The sequence below is a fragment of the Lepidochelys kempii genome, chromosome 15 (genome assembly GCF_965140285.1).
Source record: "Lepidochelys kempii isolate rLepKem1 chromosome 15, rLepKem1.hap1, whole genome shotgun sequence".
NCBI lineage: Eukaryota > Metazoa > Chordata > Testudines > Cheloniidae > Lepidochelys > Lepidochelys kempii.
Genome location: NC_136394.1, coordinates 29,673,502 through 29,694,694, shown reverse-complemented (window position 1 = coordinate 29,694,694; position 21,193 = coordinate 29,673,502). Strand labels below are relative to the sequence as shown.

At 48.8% G+C, this 21,193-nt stretch overlaps 2 protein-coding genes across 10 annotated transcripts in view; one reads left to right on the top strand and one right to left on the bottom strand.

The window, feature by feature from the left end:
• UBE3B (ubiquitin protein ligase E3B) overlaps positions 1 to 3,132 on the bottom strand; it is a 36,321-nt gene extending 33,189 nt beyond the window's left edge. The window contains exons 1-2 of one of the 8 annotated variants that reach the window (XM_073313119.2): positions 2,902 to 3,132; positions 13 to 126 (exon numbers count right to left, since the gene is read on the bottom strand). The gene's annotated coding sequence lies outside the window, so the exon portion shown is untranslated. Of the gene's footprint in view, positions 1 to 12; positions 766 to 2,901 lie in introns of those variants that run through there. The other 7 variants (XM_073313121.2, XM_073313120.2, XM_073313123.2 and 4 more) reach the window with 7 other exon arrangements.
• An 87-nt stretch (positions 3,133 to 3,219) lies between these two features.
• KCTD10 (potassium channel tetramerization domain containing 10) lies at positions 3,220 to 20,213 on the top strand. 2 transcript variants are annotated; one of them, XM_073313128.2, is made up of 7 exons: positions 3,220 to 3,337; positions 6,070 to 6,283; positions 11,968 to 12,137; positions 13,334 to 13,423; positions 14,242 to 14,294; positions 15,069 to 15,264; positions 15,913 to 20,213. In XM_073313128.2, exons 1-7 carry the CDS (start codon positions 3,335 to 3,337, stop codon positions 16,129 to 16,131), a joined length of 945 nt encoding a protein of 314 aa, XP_073169229.1. In that variant the 5' UTR covers positions 3,220 to 3,334; the 3' UTR covers positions 16,132 to 20,213. The 2 variants fall into 2 exon arrangements, with proteins under 2 accessions (XP_073169229.1, XP_073169230.1); XM_073313129.1 differs by having other exon boundaries at positions 3,221 to 3,337; positions 13,337 to 13,423.
• The last annotated feature ends 980 nt before the right edge of the window (positions 20,214 to 21,193 follow it).

The following is a 21,193-nucleotide window of genomic DNA, read 5'->3' as shown; positions in this document are numbered from 1 at the left end:
GGCTGTACTCACCTACCCAATCACCCAGCAGCCACTCAGGGAGAAATACTGGACAAACCTCAAAACACAGAAAGGTGCATCATGGTTTTGGTCCACCTGCTACAAGTGATAGGTCTCAAAGCTGCTCTGGGGAAGTAAAGAAAAAGTTTCTATCTCATGTAAAACTCTTCTATCAGAATTTCCATGTCAATGATTTCATAGCAAAGCCTGACAAATAGGATAACAAGAACAAAACACCAGGATTAAGATTATTATGAATATTAACTAATTTCTTTCACTAAATCTCCCTGTATACATCTAATCCACCTGTCACCATATCTGGCTACAAGGCAACCTCAGAGTTTCACAAGCCTTTTAACAGAGTTCCCAGCTAAAAGAATGTGTCACACAGAATCAAGCACCCCTCCTCCCAAACATACCAGCTTTTGATCCCTCATGTTCTGCTCACCCCTTAGCACCAAGTGCCCCCAGATGCTCTACTCACATACGCTCCAACACACAAGGTACTTCCCTGCCCCCATACACCACTTCCATGAAAATGTTGCAACTCTATCCCCAGATCACCTCCTTCTCCCAGCACCAGATCACCCTGCCCCCAGGACCCCGCAGCACCAGGTCACCCACCAGGACTCCCCAGACCAGGTCAACTCCCATCCCCATCCCCCAGCACACTCCCTTCACTCCCAGGACCCGGCAGCACACAGCCCTCCCATCCCAGCACCAGGTCACCCACCGCCTCCCCGCTCCCAGGATCCCCCAGCACACTGCTTTTCCCACACACACAAATGCCCTCCAGGATCCCCCAGCACACCACTTTTCCCTCCCCCACACCAGGATCCCCCAGCACACCGCCTTCCCCCCCCCCGACACACCCTCCAGGATCCCCCAGCAAACCGCCTCCCCCCCCGACACACCCTCCAGGATCCCCCAGCACACCGCCTTCCCCCCCCGACACACCCTCCAGGATCCCCCAGCACACCGCCTTCCCCCCCCACACACACCCTCCAGGATCCCCCAGCACACCGCCTTCCCCCCGACACACACACCCCCCCTCCAGGATCCCCCAGCACACCACCTTCCCCCCCCCACACCCTCCAGGATCCCCCAGTACACCGCTTTCCCCCCCACACACACACCCTCCAGGATCCCCCAGCACACCGCCTCCCCCCCCACACACACCCTCCAGGATCCCCCAGCACACCGCCCTCCCCCCCCACACACCCTCCAGGATCCCCCAGCACACCGCCCTCCCCCCCCACACACCCTCCAGGATCCCCCAGCACACCGCCTTCCCCCCCCCAACACACCCTCCAGGATCCCCCAGCACACCGCCTTCCCCCCCCCAACACACCCTCCAGGATCCCCCAGCACACCGCCTTCCCCCCCCCAACACACCCTCCAGGATCCCCCAGCACACCGCCCTCCCCCCCCACACACCCTCCAGGATCCCCCAGCACACCGCCTTCCCCCCCACACACACCCTCCAGGATCCCCCAGCACACCGCCCTCCCCCCCCCACACCCTCCAGGATCCCCCAGCACACCGCCTTCCCCCCCACACACACCCTCCAGGATCCCCCAGCACACCGCCCTCCCCCCCCCCACACCCTCCAGGATCCCCCAGCACACCGCCTCCCCCCCACACACACACCCTCCAGGATCCCCCAGCACACCGCCTTCCCCCCCCCCCCCACACACACCCTCCAGGATCCCCCAGCACCCCGCCTTCCCCCCCCACACCCTCCAGGATCCCCCAGCACACCGCCTTCCCCCCACACACACACACCCTCCAGGATCCCCCAGCACACCGCCCTCCCCCCCACACACCCTCCAGGATCCCCCAGCACACCGCCCTCCCCCCCCCCACACCCTCCAGGATCCCCCAGCACACCGCCCTCCCCCCCCCACACACACATACCCTCCAGGATCCCCCAGCACACCGCCCTCCCCCCCCCACACCCTCCAGGATCCCCCAGCACACCGCCTCCCCCCACACACACACCCTCCAGGATCCCCCAGCACACCGCCTTCCCCCCCCCCAACACACCCTCCAGGATCCCCCAGCACACCGCCCTCCCCCCCCCACACACACACACCCTCCAGGATCCCCCAGCACACCTCCTTCCCCCCCCCCACACACCCCCCCTCCAGGATCCCCCAGCACACCGCCTTCCCCCCACACACACACACACCCTCCAGGATCCCCCAGCACACCTCCTTCCCCCCCCCCACACACCCCCCCTCCAGGATCCCCCAGCACACCGCCTTCCCCCCACACACACACACACCCTCCAGGATCCCCCAGCACACCTCCTTCCCCCCCCACACACACCCTCCAGGATCCCCCAGCACACCGCCCTCCCCCCCCCCACACCCTCCAGGATCCCCCAGCACACCGCCCTCCCCCCCCCCACACCCTCCAGGATCCCCCAGCACACCGCCCTCCCCCCCCACACACCCTCCAGGATCCCCCAGCACACCGCCCTCCCCCCCACACACCCCCTCCAGGATCCCCCAGCACACCGCCTCCCCCCCCACACACACCCTCCAGGATCCCCCAGCACACCGCCTTCCCCCCCCCCCAACACACCCTCCAGGATCCCCCAGCACACCGCCCTCCCCCCCCCACAACACACCCTCCAGGATCCCCCAGCACACCGCCCTCCCCCCCCCACACCCTCCAGGATCCCCCAGCACACCGCCCTCCCCCCCCCACACCCTCCAGGATCCCCCAGCACACCGCCTCCCCCCCCCAACACACCCTCCAGGACCCCCCAGCACACCGCCTTCCCCCCCGAACCCCCCAGCACACCGCCCTCCCCCCCCGACACACCCTCCAGGACCCCCCAGCACACCCGCCCCCCGACACCCTGGCCCAGACCCCGCTGAGCAGCCGCCTCACATGCCCGCCCCTCAGCGCGGCCGGGGCCGCCTCCGCGAACGCCCGGGGCGAGGGGGGGGCAGCGCCAGGCCGGGGCCGCCGCCTGTGCGCCGCGCTTAGCGACCCGCCCGGGAACGCGGGCCCGGCTCAGCCAGGGGCCCCGCGAACCGCTCCCGGGGGCGCGGGGGCCCCGCCAGCCCTGGCCCCCCGGGCTCGCCGCCTCCCGTGCCGCAGCGGGCGGGCCGAGGGGCGCGGGCGGGCCCGCGGGCCCCGCGCTTTGCGAGGGCCGGGGGGGGGCGTCGGACGGGTTTGGGCGGAGCGCTCTGCGGGGCGGAAGTGAGGTGACCCTGGGACCGAAAATAGGCCGTGAGCGAGGGGCGGAAGTTCGCCTGTCCCGCCCCGGGTGCTTCCGGTTTCTCCGCGGAGCTGCCTCGGGGACTCGCTTGGGCTTTTCATGGTGAGCGCCGGGGCCGGGGCCGGTCAGCCCAGCCCCTGGGGCGGGAGGGGCTCCCCGGCGGGCTGCGCCTTGCGCTGGGCTGGGGGGGGCCCGGGGGGGGCTGGGCTGTGTGCGGGGGCCTGGGGGGGGCTTGGCTGCGGGGAGGCCCTTGGGGGCTGGGTTGGGTTTCCCAGGACCGGGGGGGGGAGCTTGGCTGGAGGGGGGCCCAGGCGGCTGGGCTGGGGCCTTGGCTGGGGGTCCCGGGACCGTGGGGGGCTTGGCTGTGTGCGGGGGGTTGGGGGGCTTGGCTGAGCTGGGGCCTGGGGGGGGGGCTTGGCTGCGGGGAGGCCCTTGGGGGCTGGGTTGGGTTTCCCAGGACCGGGGGGGGGGAGCTTGGCTGGAGGGGGGCCCAGGCGGCTGGGCTGGGGCCTTGGCTGGGGGTCCCGGGACCGTGGGGGGCTTGGCTGTGTGCGGGGGGTTGGGGGGGGGTTGGCTGCGGGGAGGCCCTTGGGGGCTGGGTTGGGTTTCCCAGGACCGGGGGGGGGAGCTTGGCTGGAGGGGGGCTCGGGGGGCTTGGCTGTGTGCGGGGGGCTGGGCTGGGGCCCCGGCTGAGTGGGGGCAAGGACTGGGCGAGGGCTGGTGCTGCTGGGTGGTCTAGGGCCAGTTGCTGTCTCAGTGCCCCAGCAGGGCGGGGTGGGGGGGCTGTGCAGTGCAGTCTAGGGCCTGGGTCTACTGTTACTATCACTCTAGCTGGGGGGTCCTGCTGGCCCTGCCTCGCTCTGTGCTCTACTAACAGTAGCAAGGAGACACCTTGCTATGAATAGTGGTCCCCTAGTGCCCTACCTTTCTGAGCTGCCTGATAGCCTCTGTCCAGGCTCTGCCTACCAAATGCAGCCAGCTCATGTACCTGCATTGCCAGCTGCATTAAGGGTCTCTGAACAGCAGCAGAACATGGATGATTTAAGAGGTGGCTTCTAGCCATGTGTGCGGAAGACTGTTTGACCCAAAGACTGTAGGACCTCGATCTGTCTGAGGTGGCTGTGCTTTAGTCATCCCATTCTGGTGCATTGTAGGAGCCTGAGGCTAACCATAAAGTAGTGATTTGGCAGAGGCCTGGTCATGAGTGAGTCAGAGCAACATATATATTAATTATGCGGCTAACTTATCATCTCCCTTTCAGTCTTTTGATGTACAAAAATGCAAATGTGTTCAGTTGCCTGGAGCAACTGTTGATTAGTGTGTGAGCCTTTCTGCTCTAGAGCTCACAGTCGGATATTCTTATTAGATGACCAGTGGGAAATGAATTGGTGGGGAAGCTTTTTATCTTAGTTCTCACATGTCCACATTTTAAAATTATCTCTCAATATTGCCTCTGCTCAGGAGGGTTCATGATACAGTATGGATGCTACAAGTTAGAAGGGAAGTAATTCAGTGGAACAGTGTGTGGAAAATCTCAAGGCAACAATAGTAGGAGATTATACACCATCCTAAATGCATTGAAAGCACTGTGAATGTATGGAGATGAGAAGTCTACATTCACAAATGTGCACGCACCCTCAGTTTCAAGAGCACTAAATTCACTCACTAAATATCTTTTTTCTCACTGAAATCTGCACTCTGAATCACAGCCAGTGAGATTTGTAAGAGTTTCATAGATCATCCAGTCTGACTCCCTGTACAGGTGTGAATGTACTCAAATGCCAGATGCTGGCTGAACTAAGCCACTTCCCAGAAGAATTTAAATCTTGTGAGTTTTGAGTTGGAGAGATGAATGCACTTTTTCATTCTTCTACTCAGTTTAGCCAGGTAGATAACTTATGGTTGTAAAATGCTGCCCAGAGTTCACAAAACTCTGCACTGGTTTAGTTTATTTACATTCTTTGGTTGGCTTGTCTAATCCTCAGGAGATTGTATGCAGGGTTTCTTTGTGACTTTAAGTAAAATATTTAAAGGTAGCAAAGAGGAGCTGAGACTGAAATAACACCCAATATGGAAAGTTAAACAGTGGAACCCATTTATAGTGAATTCAGATCAGCTGAAACAGTTTATAGTGAAATAGCATGAAAGTCCAAAATCTTCCATGCACAAGATTTTGTCTGCAGTGCTGTGAATAGAGAGTAGCTGTTTAGTGTGGAAAAAATGTTGGCTTTAAATGCCTCCATTGGGTTCAAAGCCATTGTAAACTTGAAGTTAGTTCAGAAAGGGGAAGTAACCTGCTGCGTTTAAAAAAAAAAAAAAAAAAGTTAAGCATTGGACAGTCAAAGAGTGAATGCTAATAGGCAGTGCTCTGGATCTCAGTTTAGCTTAACTTTGCTCTGTTTGCCATAGCTGCAGGAAATTGGTCAGCATGGCTTTAAACTACTACACGGCAGGTCTCTAGTAAAAAGTCCTGAAACCATTCCCTAGAGTTTTCCATACTTTATTACAGAGATAGGCATAGGAGAAGCAGTTTTCATGCAATGGGAGGGTGTAGGGCAGGGGAGTGGGAGCCAGAACTCCTGGCTTTATTTCCAGCTCTGCCCCTCTCATGTTGTGAGCTTGGGCAAAACATTTAACCTTGGTTCCTCCAGCTGCAAAATGGAGATAAGCTTTAGCTACCTGACAGGATATCGTGAGGTACTGTGAGTTTCCCAGCCAGGGATATAGAACAGCAGTGTATTAATATTACCTACATAAAATGTTACAAGGGAGCAGTAAATTGTGTGGTACACAGTGCAAAAGCAGGCCTAATTGGCAACCTCTCTGGTTTTCAGGAAGAGATGTCAGGAGAAAGCGTGGTGAGCTCAGCAGTGCCAGCAGCTGCGACTCGCACCACCTCCTTCAAAGGGACCAGCCCGAGCTCCAAGTATGTCAAGCTGAACATTGGTGGCGCTCTCTACTACACCACAATGCAGACCCTGACCAAGCAGGACACCATGCTTAAGGCCATGTTCAGTGGCCGCATGGAGGTTCTCACCGACAGCGAAGGTAAAGAGACACTGTTCACGTCATTTAGAGACTCATGGCAGGGAAAAAATAACCTTTCAGTTAAGATTGATTAACACATTAGAAAATGGACAATTGTAGTGAAGAAGCTTATCCTAGCCCCAGGTTCTCTAAGGCATTTGTTGTTGTTTTGTTACTATGGCTAGCAAACTATACAGCTGAGAAAAGCCGTGAAACAGGAAAGATTTTAATCTTATTTATCTGAAGCCACAACCCTCCTCTTATTTAGATTATGGTAAAGTCAAAGGCCCTGATCAGACCCAGTTGAATAAACTTTTGCTTCCTTCTGAAACACTGAGATTAAAAGTACTCTGTTAGAGGGACTGGGTGAAGTGGTTAGCACAAGGGCTTAGGAGTCAGACTTGCTTTTTGACCTTGAGGCTGAAAGGTTAATTGACGACTTTGATTTCTCTGTCTGTAGTACAGTGCTAAAACTTCCCTTGTGAGGGTTGTGAGTCTTAGTGTATTAAGCGCTTTGGGGATCCTTGGATGAAAGGGGCTGTAACTTCATTTTTCATGTGAGGTTACATATTGTTGAATTCTAGAAAACAAACCAGTTATGAAATGTAAAGAAGCCACCTGTACTGAGGTTACTGACACCTAATTATGAATTTCTTGCATCTGAATAATTGTGATGTTAGTAATTTACTAGGGCATATATGAGACGAGCAAAAAACTACAAATCATCTGTAAAAGCTGCTAGCAAATGGATCTCTTTAGTCAAGTCCATCTGTAAAGGGATCATTCAGAATGTTCTGAATTAGTTTTGAGCATTGCCTTTTAAAAAGAGCCTATCTTCCTTCCCTACCACAAGGACATGGACTGATTATCTTTTTAAAAGTCATGGGAGAAAACTTGATCCTTTTAGATCAAGGATCAAGAAGTTTCATCATCTGAGGGCTGTTCAAAACGTTTAGCCCAGTTTAATATCAACATTCCCAGAGTGTGGGAGTCCCACTGACTTTAATTCCAGGCACAGCTTTCTATTTGTGTTTTGGCATTTTGCCCATTATCCGACAGCTCCCATGTTTGCAGATTTATACACTCATTGTCTTTGACAATAGTTCATTAGTAGACTGATCTTAGAGATTGAAAACTCTTTTCTGTTGGTTAGCTTGTTATTGTATTGACTGTTTGAACTTGTCTTGAGGATGGATTATGTCTTGCTCCTCAACTGGAGCAACTGAACTTAGTTTTCAGTGCCGTAGTACGTCTAGTATGTGTTTAGCGCTGGGGAGAAATAAGCTATGGTTTAAATAAGGCCCTCCTGACAGTTTTCTTGTGAGAACAGGAAGTGGATTCGCAGCCAACCTGTGAGAAATACAACGCCATTTAATATTAAAGTATTACCATTTTAGCTAGAGTCCATCTCTAAACAACTAGGGAAATATTTGAGTTTGTTTCAGTTTTTGTAGTGGCTTTTTCAAGTATCCAAGTACTATACAGAATTCTAAATTCTAAGAGATCAGTTTCCTCACCACAAAAATTCAGGGATCTCTGCAGTCGGACATTGCAGCTGTTTAACAGTGCACAACTATGCTACCTAACAGTTTAGGGTAAGAAGCAGAGAGGGTCCCTCTTGCATGGAAAATGCAGGGGAAATTATAGGTAGGTAAGCAAGAATATAATTATCCAAGTTGGTCATGATTACTTTTGAAAAATGTCTCATGGGATCATTACTAACCATAGGGCTGTTCTATTACATTTCATCTACCACGCTGTACATCCAGCGGCACAGCCCATAATGCCAGTGGAACATTGGTTCAGTGCTGATCCAGAGGGAAGTGTGCCAGCTACTCAATCATCATTTGCTTCCAGTTTAATGACAGCACTAGAATGCAACCTGCTGAACGTAATTCATCACCCTAGTTCTTTTGCAGCGTTTTCAGAATTTCCAGGGCCAGAATTATCCAGGGCCACACAGCAAGTGAGTTAGAACTGTGATTAAAACTATGCCCTTGCACTGTCCACTCACTCCTCAACAAATGCTGCCTAATGCACGGTCTCAGAGCTTCACCCAGAGTGCTCTGGATGGATACAGTACAAGTGCTATTACAATGTGTCCTTCAAATATGAAATCCACTTTTCTACGTGTGGACAGATTCTCTCTTCTGCAGGGAGGGGAAAGTTGAAGGTACTACTGCTAAGGGTATAAGGCCATCTGGATCTGACTCTTTTAGAATACCATGTTTGCTTTGCTCTGACTTTCACAGTTCGTGATGTAGGAATGCCTCATTTGCCAGTTTGTGCTGGTGTTTCAGGGGGATTTTAACACTTCTTGCACATAGAAATGAGATACTCTTGCTGCAGTAGCTAATGTTTTATCTTTCACTGCCTGGTATTACTTGAAAGTGTTAATGGAAACCAGGACAATAGTATCATAGTGTTTAAAGGAAACTACCCTTATCTGAAAGCCTTCAAATACTGTGTTCTTCAGTCACACCCAAAATCTAGCACAAAATAGGAAGTGTTTTTCACCATAGTATGACTTCTTCTCTCCTCCCCCCCCCCCCCCCCCCCGCAATTTACAATAGAAATGGCTACAGTTATCTATGCACATAGATTCTTTTCAGTTTATGGATTTAATCTGCAAAATAAAGAAACCTGCATATTTCAAAATCTACATCTTACTGGAGTAGCGGGATAGAAGTAGGGGGCCTTTGTGGGAGACTTCGTGCAACATGAATTCCTAGTCTCCCCAGCTGTTCTAAAATATGCATTTTTAGATTTTAAAGAGAGACCAGATTTAATTAGTCTGCTTTAAACAAGAGCCTCATGAAGACCCCCAAGTAATCTAATGCCAAGATATTTTATTATTTAAGACTTAGCAGCTCCTTCTAGCCTGCTTTAGTATCAGTGTTTGGGAGCCATCACTTCAACTCTTCGTGTAACAAAAGTTAAACTCCCATGTTTCCCATTGTGTCTATTTATGGCTTCTGGGGATATTTATTCCTGCCTGAGTAGTGGATCCCAAAACATTTTGTAAAACAATGATTATTAAAATACATCTTTATAAGACTGCAAACTACAGATGAAACCTGCTTTCTTAACTCTGCAGCAGCCAGGCTGAGGGGCTCACTTTCCTGTTAAGTATCTCCTTTTTGCAGTACATTTTGGCTGACTAGTAAGAACAGGAGCACCTGTGAAGGCTGATGGAATTGCTAAATGTGGTGTTTAGCAACCCAGCACCATTTTGCACTTTAAAACATCTTTGCATCCTTGCTGCAGCTGTCTGGGACATTAGGAAGTTAGCATTTCTACAGGTTTATGGATAGGGAAACCGAAGCAGAAGTTAACTTTTCCAAGTCCAGAGAGGGAGTCACAGCTGCGTTGAGAACTGAGGAGTTATTGACTCCCAGTCCTGTGCCCAGAATGTATCTATTCTCCCTATACCATCCCCCCTACGCATCTCCAGTAAATTAAGTCACTGGCTCCATTTGGTCTGTGATAGCTCTTGGGTTTTGGGAGGATGGTGTGTTCTGTGCCCTCTCCCCCTTACAGTGAAAGGGCATGGTCTTGGGAACTTCTGCAGTGGCCCCTATATATGTTGTATTATGCCCAGTAATTTGGGACAATCTGTAGTTTGATTCCTGTGTCAATTTGCAACAAGCATCTGTAAATCAGGTCTGTGTAATCACCCTAGCTTCCTAGTACATTCCTCCACTCCCTCTGAAGCTGCAGTCCTAACCAAACAGCACCTCTATATAAAGCACGTGCAAGGGGAAAACACAGAAAAGTGCAGAGTAGAATGCTAGTGAACCTCACTTGCTAAGTAGGCCATCAGTAGGAAAGACCTATATTCAACTTAGGGGCTGGAGAATTAACCAAGTAATCAGAGTTTTAGTAATAATTACATTAATTCAAGCCATGTGGTGCATGCTTTACCTTACTTTTCCCTTATTTGTCTAAAATATGAGTCCTTCCCCACAAGCATTTCCTGAGTACATTCTTGAGTCGAAGCCCATAAAAATGGCCGCCTGTTTATGGAAACTTGAGCTGGACGTTGCATAATACCTTTCTGAGCCCTTTGGTCTGCTTCGGGAGATGGACTACTGTTGCGTGGAGATGAAATATGAACTTCTTGTTCAGATTAAGGGTGCCATGTATTCTATTATAAGCTCTGCTGAAGCTTTGTTTCCCTTTCTCTCCGGTATCTCTACCCAGGACTGGTGAGTAATGTGCCTTTTAGCAGGTGGTTTCGTAAAGGAAATGCTACAGCATCTAGGACTATCTCACACGTCACTTGTACTGCTCACGTACTCACATTACATCTTCAAAGCACTTTAAAAACATTCATATCCTAATCAATTTGCTATTCCTGTTCAATGCCAGTTGGGAGTATGGAAGATGAAATGGGACTTGCAAGGATTCTGCTGACCTTCATAGTATCCATGTCTTACTCACCTCTTTGCTTCCTTTTCACCTTTCTTGCGTAATTGCTGCTTGGGGACAGCAGGGTTATTTTCCACACATGTGCCATTGTTTTTTAAAAAAATAAAACATCTGAATCGGCAGACACTCCCAAGCCCCCCTTCCGTACCAGTGTGCGGGATGCAGAGTGGAAAGCATTTCATCAGGGCCCTGCAGGGGATGGGAGAAAATAAGTGTTCTTTAAAACAATAGTCTCTCCTGCATGCTGGGGGGAGTGGTCTGTCACAGAACTAACACTAAATACCAGCTTGATGGGAATTTTGCTTAGGTTAACCATTCTCTTGTTTGTGCACAGTAAGGGCTCTAAGGCATGTGAGAGCCAGCTGTAGCAGGTAGGATTCCTGGGTTCTGTCCCTGGCTCTGCCCTTGACTGGTTGTAGGTCCCTCAGGGTTCGTCTACATTGCAGTAAAACGCCCAGGGCTGGCCTGGATCAGCTGACTTAGGCTGGGACTGTAAAACTGCTTGTGTAGATGTTTGAGGATCTCAGAGCCTGGGCCCCACCTGAAATCCAAACATCTCCACTGCAATGTTATAGCCTCACAATCTGAGCCCCACCAGCCCAAGTCTGCTGACCTGGGCCAGCCGCTGGTGGCTTAGTGCAGTGTAGACATACCGTTAGACTCCAGTTAGGTACCTGGGAATCCTCTGTTCTGCTCTATTTAGCTGTCTCTTAGCTGCAGTTGTAGAAAATCTGTCCCAGTGGTTGTGTGTGTGTGTGTGTTTGGGGGGCAGTCAAGGGTTAACGTATGCTAGCAGGTCCAAAAACAGTAGACAGGATTCCAGGAAAAGCCATGGGGCGGGGGGAGAGACCAGAAAAACTGAGTTTAATTTGATGGTGGGAATTGTTTGTTTTTGCTATCACTTCAGCTAACTGATGGTCAGTGGCTTGGGAGTTGAAAGATATAATGAGCTTCCTCCCTTTGCCTCCCACCATGCGCCCTTGAAGGATTTGGAGGGGGGGGAGATACACACAGAGAATTCCCTGTAGAAGTACAGCCTGCTGCTGTTCCAGCTGCCAACTCAAGCAGCAAGCTGGAGGATTTTGGAGCCTTTCAGTAGGATGTGCTGTGCACCAGCGTGAGGCAACGTTCTGCGGATAGGCTCCTCTGTGCAGAGCTGCAGTGTGTTACACCATGTTCTGGCCAGCTGGAGCTGGGAAGAGTGAGGGTGTGGACTCTTTGCCTAAGTCTTTCCCTTCCCCCTGTTCAGCTGTATCCCGCTTTATCCCTCCCAGGCTGGATTTTGATCGACCGCTGTGGCAAACACTTCGGGACAATATTAAATTACCTGCGTGATGGGGCTGTGCCTCTTCCCGAGAGCCGGAGAGAGATTGAAGAGCTGCTGGCCGAGGCAAAGTATTACCTGGTTCAGGGTCTTGTGGATGAGTGCCAGGCAGCTCTACAGGTAGGTGTGCAGTCTTTAGCATGGAGCTAGTGAGAAGCCTGGTCCCCAGCCAGTACAAGTGGCTTGAGCTCGTTCTATCAGTCAGCCTTTCCTTATGCCCTCAGTATTCCCTCTGATTAATCCCACTTCCTGCCCTGTCCTCAGGAAACAGTGAGAAATCAGTCCCTGTCCCTTTGCTTGCATGTGGATAGTTAAGGCTGTAAGGGGTTAGGAGAGGTCAAGTATTCTTCTGGACAAGTAGTTCTTTTCTCAGTGTGTAATTAACTTAAAGCATGGCGCCCTGGGATTCTAGTTGTGTGTACGTGTCAGAGATCAGACCTGCTTAGCTTACAAATAAAGATAGTTAAAACGGCAGGCACCGCAAACACCCTTGGGATCCCAGTGTCAAGTTGGGCTCTTTCCTGTTTGCACATCACCAGTGTAAGATTCTGCTGGCCTGCCCTTTGACCCTAACTCCCTTGTGGAGTGCTGGTGGTAGAGAGGTGTAGTCAAAGGCATACGGTGCTTTTCTCCCTCAGGAGCAGCAGCTGGGGGGGACCCCAGCAGCCAATGCATGGTTGCTTAGCATCTTCTGCACTCATCCCTTCCTGTCCAAAGCCTTCAGCAGGGGTGGAGTAGGCCTGTCAGAGCAGTGGGTCTTGGAGTGAACAACCTCTTGAGATGCATGGGACAGTTAACTCCTCTGAGCTGTTGTTTGTTTCAGGCTCTCTGCAGACTCGAGCAGGCATCATTATATCAGTTATGCTCAGATCACATTTTTCCATAAATGAGTTAGGAACCTTTTAAAATGAAAAAGTTGGGCATCTAGAGTCACATGACCCCAGAAGGCACGGCTTAGGTACAGGCCTATGGTGCATTAAGGCAGTCCTGGAGCTGGAGCCTAGGCTCCCCAAAGCACCCCAGCAGCTGTTCTTGTACCTCTTCCCCTCACTGGGCGGTAAGGTGGGGAAGCATGTAATGTCCCTGTACCCCAGCATGCCTACACAAAGGAACATAGCTGTCTCATGCGGTCAGCTCACTGCTCTATCAAGTCCTCTTGGTTCAGACAATGGTGAGCCACCATTCCCGTCTGCATCGCTGTAACTAACCCCAGGCTTAAATAGGAGAGAAGCCTTGATGGCCTCCTGCATTTTGTTCAAAGGCCCGAATGTGGATTTCCATTCACCTGCTGCATTTGACGGACTGTCTTGTTTCAGCAGAACAAAGATGCATACGAGCCATTCTGCAAAGTACCAGTCATCACTTCTTCTAAGGAAGAGCAAAAACTTATAGCAACATCCAATAAGGTAAGAGGGAGCAGGCTGTGCTTGATCCCTGGGGGAAGTTTGCACATACCCCTCATTACAGCAAGGCAGCAGTTCACCAGCCAGAGTGACAGCTGACTCTTTGGAATGTGGTACACTAGTTTTTTGAAGTGTGCATGCTCAGGAACCCATCTGTTAACTTGTGAGTCTGAAAATTATACTTGATCTCTCTGCAACCTCATTCTATCTGAATTAGAAGTTAAACAGCTTTTCACCCAGGTCTTTAAATGGGTCTACATTTAAAAAACAATGCATCTTACAGTGGGGGCCTTCTCTGCCTTACATATTCAAATAGTCAGTAGGGAGGACAGGTTGACTTAGGGCATCAATAGGGGGCTATAGAACCTTTCACCTGTCTTTCCAGCCCAATATTGATATTTGACTGACCTGAAATGTTAGTGGCTCCAGTTCCTAGCAGCCAGGTATGCACTCTCATGCCTGCTATCCCTCTCCCCCCCCCCCCCCCCAAAATGCCACCACAGCAGGCATTAATTGGGGATCTCAGCAGATGCATAAAGGACTGGAATGGCCATGGAGAGTCAACTATGAGCTGGTCACCACAGCTCAGGGAAGTCAGGGTTAAGGCACGCTGTGGGGAAAGCTTGTGCTGTACCTGTCCTGGGAACGCTGACATGCTAGCACTAGGCAGCAGCCTCAGCATCACTTCCACAAACAGTGGGTGTACGCACAGTACTATCGCTTCATATTTCCCCTTCTCTGCGTGCCTGGAACTAAGGCTGCAGCTGTGCTCTAGCCAGTAAATTGTGCTCTAATTGTGCTTCCTGCATGTTTTTTTCCAGCCAGCAGTAAAGTTGCTGTATAACAGAAGTAATAACAAATATTCCTACACCAGGTAAAACAACTTCCACTATCAGCTATTAAATGTACAGTTTCAACTGGAAATTAATGGTCTGAAACCAGATTCAAGGAGAATGGGCTTTTCCCTTTACTGAGTGTTTGTGGTTGACATGGGCAGTAAGCCCTGTTCCTGCTTTGTTTGTGGAGTCACTGCTAACGGGGGTTAGAAATGGAAACTTCTCCAGTGGAAAGCTAAGTGCACACTTGCAGCAATAAAGAGCTTCCTCTTTAATGCCCGGATGTGACCTGCAGGGACTCCATGACAAGATGATGCCCTGTCGTCTGCGGGGACTGCAGAGTTTTTACCTGCAGAGTCGGCAGTTGGCCTGGAGTCAGAGGGCTATGCCTATGCGGCTCTCAGTTGGGTAGGCGAGGTGGCTGGGCTCTTGTCCTCATATGTGACTATGTCTAACTCATGACAGCACTGGCCCAATCCAGCTGATGCTAAACTTTAGTAGATGGAATAGGTTAGTTGAGGGATGAATCCTGATGTGGTTACTCCCAGCACTGATGCTGTATTACACTCTGCACCTTCTCCACTGAAGGCCAGTCACCCTTCAGCTGCAGGCTCGCTCTCCTAATGCAGTGAGTGATTCTTAGTGGGATGAAGCAGCCCTAGCGCTCAAGTCTAAACACAACCTTGATGGCTGGTACAGTAAATAAAGGGAGGCAGGACATCTAGACCTCCAGCTGCCTGAATCTCCTTAGTTGTTGACATTTCCTCTGCATGGCATTAACTCTGTTTGACTGATGCCCTGTTCTCTTGCAGTAATTCTGATGACAACATGCTGAAGAACATCGAGCTGTTTGATAAGCTGTCACTGCGGTTTAACGGGAGAGTCCTCTTTATTAAGGATGTGATAGGAGATGAGATTTGCTGCTGGTCTTTCTATGGACAGGGGCGTAAGATTGCTGAGGTCTGCTGCACCTCCATTGTCTACGCTACTGAGAAGAAACAGACAAAGGTAGGGATAAAACTCATTCATGCTGCGTAGTAGCTGCTGTAAGAGTAATGTCCTGACTTCTGTTTTGAAGCCTTCCTTTAATTGCCCTCCCCTCCTGAGAGCATCCACTCTACCTTCTACAGAGGAGCGGGCCGAGAGCAGTCAAACAAATTGTGAGTTCTGTGGGGCAGGGACAATCTTGTGCTTGTGCGTTGCCTAGTACAATAGGGTATTAACTTCCAGATGCTATCACAATACAAATAAATGCAAGTTCTGGTCTTTAAACCCACTAATGCACTCACCCGGTTCACTTATTTAACTGTATAAAGAAAACCAGTCGTATTCTGTTCACGTACAATCTTACCTTGCCCAGAAATAATCTGTCTTTGCATCTGCCTTTTTGGGGTAATGGCTCAGGTCTGAGAGCACTGGATGTTGGACATCGGAGGCTGAAAGCCAGCAGGCGGAGCACAGAAACATAGATCTTCAAGGGTTCCTCTTAATGCCTTGTAACTTTTTTGCAAGTTTTCACACTTCCTGCAGAGTACCACCACCCAAGAATAATGGAGAGGATTCCTTAAATACCAAAGGGTACATAAAAACTGGCGGGGGGCCTGGAATGAGTAAGATTGATTTTGCTTCTCCTAACCTAGCTGTTTGGGTACCCAGGTGGAGTTCCCAGAAGCCCGAATTTATGAAGAGACACTGAACATTTTGCTTTACGAGGCTCAGGATGGACGAGGACCTGACAATGCACTTCTGGAGGCTACGGGAGGGGCAGCAGGCCGCTCTCATCACCTGGATGAGGACGAGGAGCGGGAGCGCATTGAACGTGTGCGAAGGATTCATATTAAGCGTCCAGATGACAGGGCGCATCTTCATCAGTGAGGAGTGAGAGCTGCAGACTGCACAGCCCTCTTGGGAAAGCTGTGGCCTGGCCTTCTCCATTCTTTACAGCTGATAACCAGGCAACTTATTTATGTTCAGTGAAGTCTATAAAATTACATTTTGTACCAGGCTAGATTATTTGGGGGTATTTAACAGGAAGCAGCGCTGTTAGAGGAATAAAGAAGGTATCAAGGGTCAGATCAACGCATTTGGGGTAATGTCTTTGAATTTTCAGCACTCTTCCTGCAGTTTTGTGGTTAGAGGAGGAGGAGTGTTTTTTGTCCTTCTGCCTTTTAGTATTTATTCTGCACTTTCACTAAAATTTTCAAAGAGCTGTCTACCTTCCCTACAGCCCCACATTTACTCCATCCCACCTGAACCTATTGTACATGAGAAATGCTATTCTGTGCCACAGTGATGCTAAAGAAACTAACCCCATGTGCTTCAGCACTTTCTCCCCTTGCCTCCCCTCTGGACCTTTAAGGAGGAAAATAGAAATGCTTCAGCCTAGCTTTCAGAAGACAAGGTTCTATGGATACTGGCTTCCCTCCAGAATAGAGTTGCTTTGCATGGTTTGAAATAGACTGTAGTGGTACTCACAAAAAGAAAAGGAGTACTTGTGGCACCTGAGAGCCTAACTACAACTGTTCCGGAGTCAGACCTGCTCTGGTGCTAGGTCTTGCTGGTTGGCAGCGACTCTGGTTTTGTTATTTAGTGCTGGCAGCTACTCAGACTCAAGTTCAAAATTCAGAAAGTATATTAAAGTGAGCTGGTTATGGCATCCCCCCCGGAGCTTAGTGGTAATGGTTCAGTGAAACTAGTATGCTAGGGAATAGTGGAGAACCCTCAGCTGCTTTATGGCAGGGTTCAAGGGTGGGAGATATTTACACTTTGAGGGTTAGGAAAAAGCTATACTTTCATAACATTTTGCCTAAGGTGTTTGGGATATCTACTGTAGTCAGTCTGTTTAGCATTTCCGCTTAAACCCAGAATGTAATTTGAAGGTTCCTGCTAGATTGTTTTTTTCCCCTACTTTCTCCTGAAACAGGAATGGTTTTTCTTTACAGCTGCCCTAGATAACTCCAGCATGGGCTACTACTAACACCATGTAATCCCAGTCTAAATATGGAGCTAATTAGACATGTGCTCATAGCTTGAGTTCTATAAGTGATACCAGGAGCTTTACCTCTAGTGCTGCTACACTGGTGAGAAATGGGTGGACATCCCTTTACGTGTCAGTATCTCCAGCTATTCTTCACTGTCTCTTTCACAGTATATTCTAGGCCACCTGGAAGAAAATGGCTATAATCATCTACAGAATACTATATAGACCTTTTCACTCTCTGATTGCTCTTCTATTGCAAATAATGTGTTTTATCTACCTCCTAGTCTCTTGTTGCGTAGTAGAGAGTGTTAAGTAGAAGTGATGGTGGAGGTTCATATCATTCAGAGGGAGTGGATATTAAAAAGAATAGCCAGAGTTACTTAATTCTAACAAGCTTTGGATGGAATATAAAGCCTCATACTTCAGGGATTTGAATGAGACCTTCACATGGGGCAGATTGTCCCTCATCTGTTGTAGAGTTTCTTGCAGCTTCTGCTGATATTGGCCTCTTTTGGAGTTTGGGTGGTGGACTAGCTGGACCACCTATCTTGTGTAGTAATGGGGCTAGCAGGAAATCTGAAAAGTAATGTTATACTGTAAAATTAGTATAGGAGGTCTACTCTAGCCCCAGATGTCACTTAGCATTTGTCAGAGGAATTAGTTTTAAGCATTAAAGGCATTACTATCTTGGTTAGCATCGCTATATGTTGCTCTAAAGTAATGTTTTGTAGGAATGGTATAAGCCATATGAACACCTGCTTGTAGGGATTACTGTACAATCTCCATATTTTGACAACTTTATTCAATGGTACATCACTCTTGTGTAGCTTAAATACTTCAAGCCTAGGAAAGTGAGTGTGGAGACTGCTTTTCAGAGGCAATATCAGCCAAAGATGATTTTCAGGGTACAGCTCTGTTTATAGTGCCTGTCTTCTAGATCTTCAAAACTTTACTACTAGAAAGTTAATCTTTATGTAAAGAGGTCACTGTGGTAAAGCTAGTTTCAAACCAAACAGTTTAGCAGCTTGAACAATCACTGTGTGTAACTGACAGATGTGGGCTTAAAGTGCAATCATATCAGTGTTTTGTACATAGATACTGTAAACTCCCTACTTGCCTAATATAAGAGAAGCCCTTCTAGAGTCCAGTGTTTAAGCTAGGCTATTCATTTTAATCTCAAATCTGTTCTGACACAGAAAATGGTGTCAGTCACAGGTACATGTGACTTGATTTCTTAAACTTGTCACAGTGAAAAGTTTTGTTTCCTGCAGCCTTCAGTGGGGTGGTGGGGGGGGACGACGACTGGTTATTGCATAGGTTGTTTTAGGTGGGGTGGGGGGGAAGGAAAGCCTCCACTCTAGTGAACTGCAAACTTCTATATTTCCAATACTCTGTACTTTGAGATTTTACATATTTAAGAATTTAAGCAATGCCTTGTTTACTAAAACGCAACTTACCGCTGTTACAGGGCTGACTAGTCAGTTGTGTAGAGTGAGTGACATGAAATCTACATTTTCTGTCAAGTGGTCCAATCTCTCCCTTTGTCTTTGCTATTGCACCAGGCCAGCTATGTTTCCATGGTACAGGTAGCTTCCTTCTCATTCAGGAATGTGTAGTGCTAACAACATTTCCATTTCTATTGTGATAAGCCCAGAGAAGAAGGAAATATACAAGACTGTATGTTACACCTTTAGCTTAGTATAAATACAGTGGCTTAGATTGCTAGCCCTTGGTGGTACAATTTAACCAAAAAAAAAAAAGCAGCTTTCCAAAAACACCTTCTTTCCCCAGCCTTTTTTAATCTGTCTAGTAGGTGGCACTTTCCCCTCCTAAAGAGCTGTTAATTAACACAGCTTAAGAGGTTTTTGAGAGGTTTTTTAAAAGCCCTGTTAGAAGGAAGGATTGAGTTACAGTGACAGCAGTTCAGTACATTCTTGGTTTAGCCCTCTAATTGCCTTAGTTATGCAATACAAGCATACCATTGTCTTGTGTCTGACAGAAGATAATGTGCAGTGTGAGATCTGATCTGACTAGTTATGGATGGGACCACAACTCATTGCCTGTATGAAGGCCATGACCTCAGAGGGGCTCCCTCATGGAGCAACATGCAACAAAGCATCCTCTATAGTACAAAGCTTATTAAACAGGGTAGAAGTTTCAACAAAGCCTTAATTATGCTGCAGAATATTAAAACCACCTGCCAGGGCCTGAAGACTAGTAGAAAGGTGGCCTTTAGACTGTACTGGAAGCCTTGAATAGAACCCCCTAGCTATTAGCACACAGCTTTCATCTTCTACATACTTTATGGACACTGACAAGTCAGCCTTAGTGCAAGCTTCACTGTACTTTAAAATAGATCTCCCTGACGAAACAGCTGGCTTGAGATAGTTTCACTAACTTACAGGCTTTCAATACCATCCTAAGTTGTACACTTTTCAATAGTGAGCTGTTCTTTGAGCAGCCTCCTCAAGGTCAAGGGCTCATATAGAAAGCCTTTGCCTCTACAACTTTCATGAGATGGAGAGATGCAGTTTTTATGTAACTGAAGTCACCCCTATTTGGTAACAAGCAATATTTTATCAACCAGCAGCTGCAAGAGAGCAAGTCAAAGTACATAACTGTTTCAGGTTCATGCCCACATGTCATTGTTTCCAGCATGCAATACAAGCAGGAATACTGACAGTACAGAGTGCAGCTGATCAAGTTATTCATGGAAATGTCTTGTCCTTTAAAGGTAGAGCAGTGAAGTTCAGAGCTGCACCTTGTTTTTAATCTTAAGGCTGGTTCACTGTGTTCTCCATTCCCTGGGTTACACTGAACACATGGCCCTAGTAAACTTGTCTGCTTTGTACAATCACTGACTTTGTATAGCTATGCACAAAAAGCTTAAGCTGGAATTATGTATGGTTGTGTATGCAGTATGTACTATACTTTGGTTTGATTATATGCAAAATAAATTAGAAACATTTCATATTTACATCCCTATTGATCATTGTTGCTCTTTAAAACTGTCCCTCATCTTATCTGGCTGGCTCGCTCCCATAACAAGTGCCTTTTTAGGGGAAGCTAAATCACATTCTAGTCTCCCCATAGGTTGATTGTTTTACCTTCCAATGCTGATTGTAGTTGAATAGCTGGTTAAGCCAGACTCTTCCCCCTTCATCAGAGTACAGGAGGGTGGAGAGGCAGCAAGGCAAGGATATGCAGTTTGGAGGAGGAGTACTTTGCAGCACAGGGAACACTAAGGTAGCAAGAACCATCTTTAATACATCTGCAGAGCCTGGGGAAGAGGGAAAGGAAGAGAAATACTCCCTCCCCATAGCTGCCACCACCCACCTACCTGAGCTAGAAGAGTGGCCCTGACTGTGCAGGGCCAGCACCACTGCTGCCATCAGCTGTATTTGTTCCCTCTCAAACAGTCTTCAACTTGTTTCCATTTGTGGACCCCTAAACATTTTTCAGAGTGAGGTACAGGCCTCTTTGGAAATCTTAGTCTGCTGACCCCCCAGGGGTCTGTGGACAACAGGCTGAAAACCACTGCTCTACCAGATTTACTTCCCAAACACCTAGAGAAGGTAGTTTTGTCTCAGCAAGAGGAGACAGTGGAAGATTCTGCAAATCAAGCGATTGTGCTTTGTTCGGAAACAGATTGGAATTGGAAATGGAAAAGGTTCAGAAAAGGGCAACAACTGATTGGGGGTATGGAATGGCTTGTGTGAAGAGATTAATAAGACTGGGGATGTTTCAGCTTGGAAAAAGAGATGACTAAGGGGAGATATGATAGAGGTCTATAAAATCATGACTTGCAGAAAAAGTAAATGAAGTGTTTACTCTCTCAACTTTATTTGGTGACCCCAGTTCTTGTTAAGAGGCAGCAGGTTTAACACAAAAAGGCAGTATTTTTTCCCCCACACAGTCAACCTGTAGAACTCCTTGCCAGAGGATGTTGTGAAGGCC

Bases quoted from the DNA above. Each gene is read 5' to 3' on its own strand.
- KCTD10 (XM_073313128.2), top strand. The intron at 14,295-15,068 runs GTAAAACAACTT...GTTCTCTTGCAG, and splicing joins AACAAATATTCCTACACCAG to TAATTCTGATGACAACATGC. The intron at 15,265-15,912 runs GTAGGGATAAAA...TTGGGTACCCAG, and splicing joins CTGAGAAGAAACAGACAAAG to GTGGAGTTCCCAGAAGCCCG.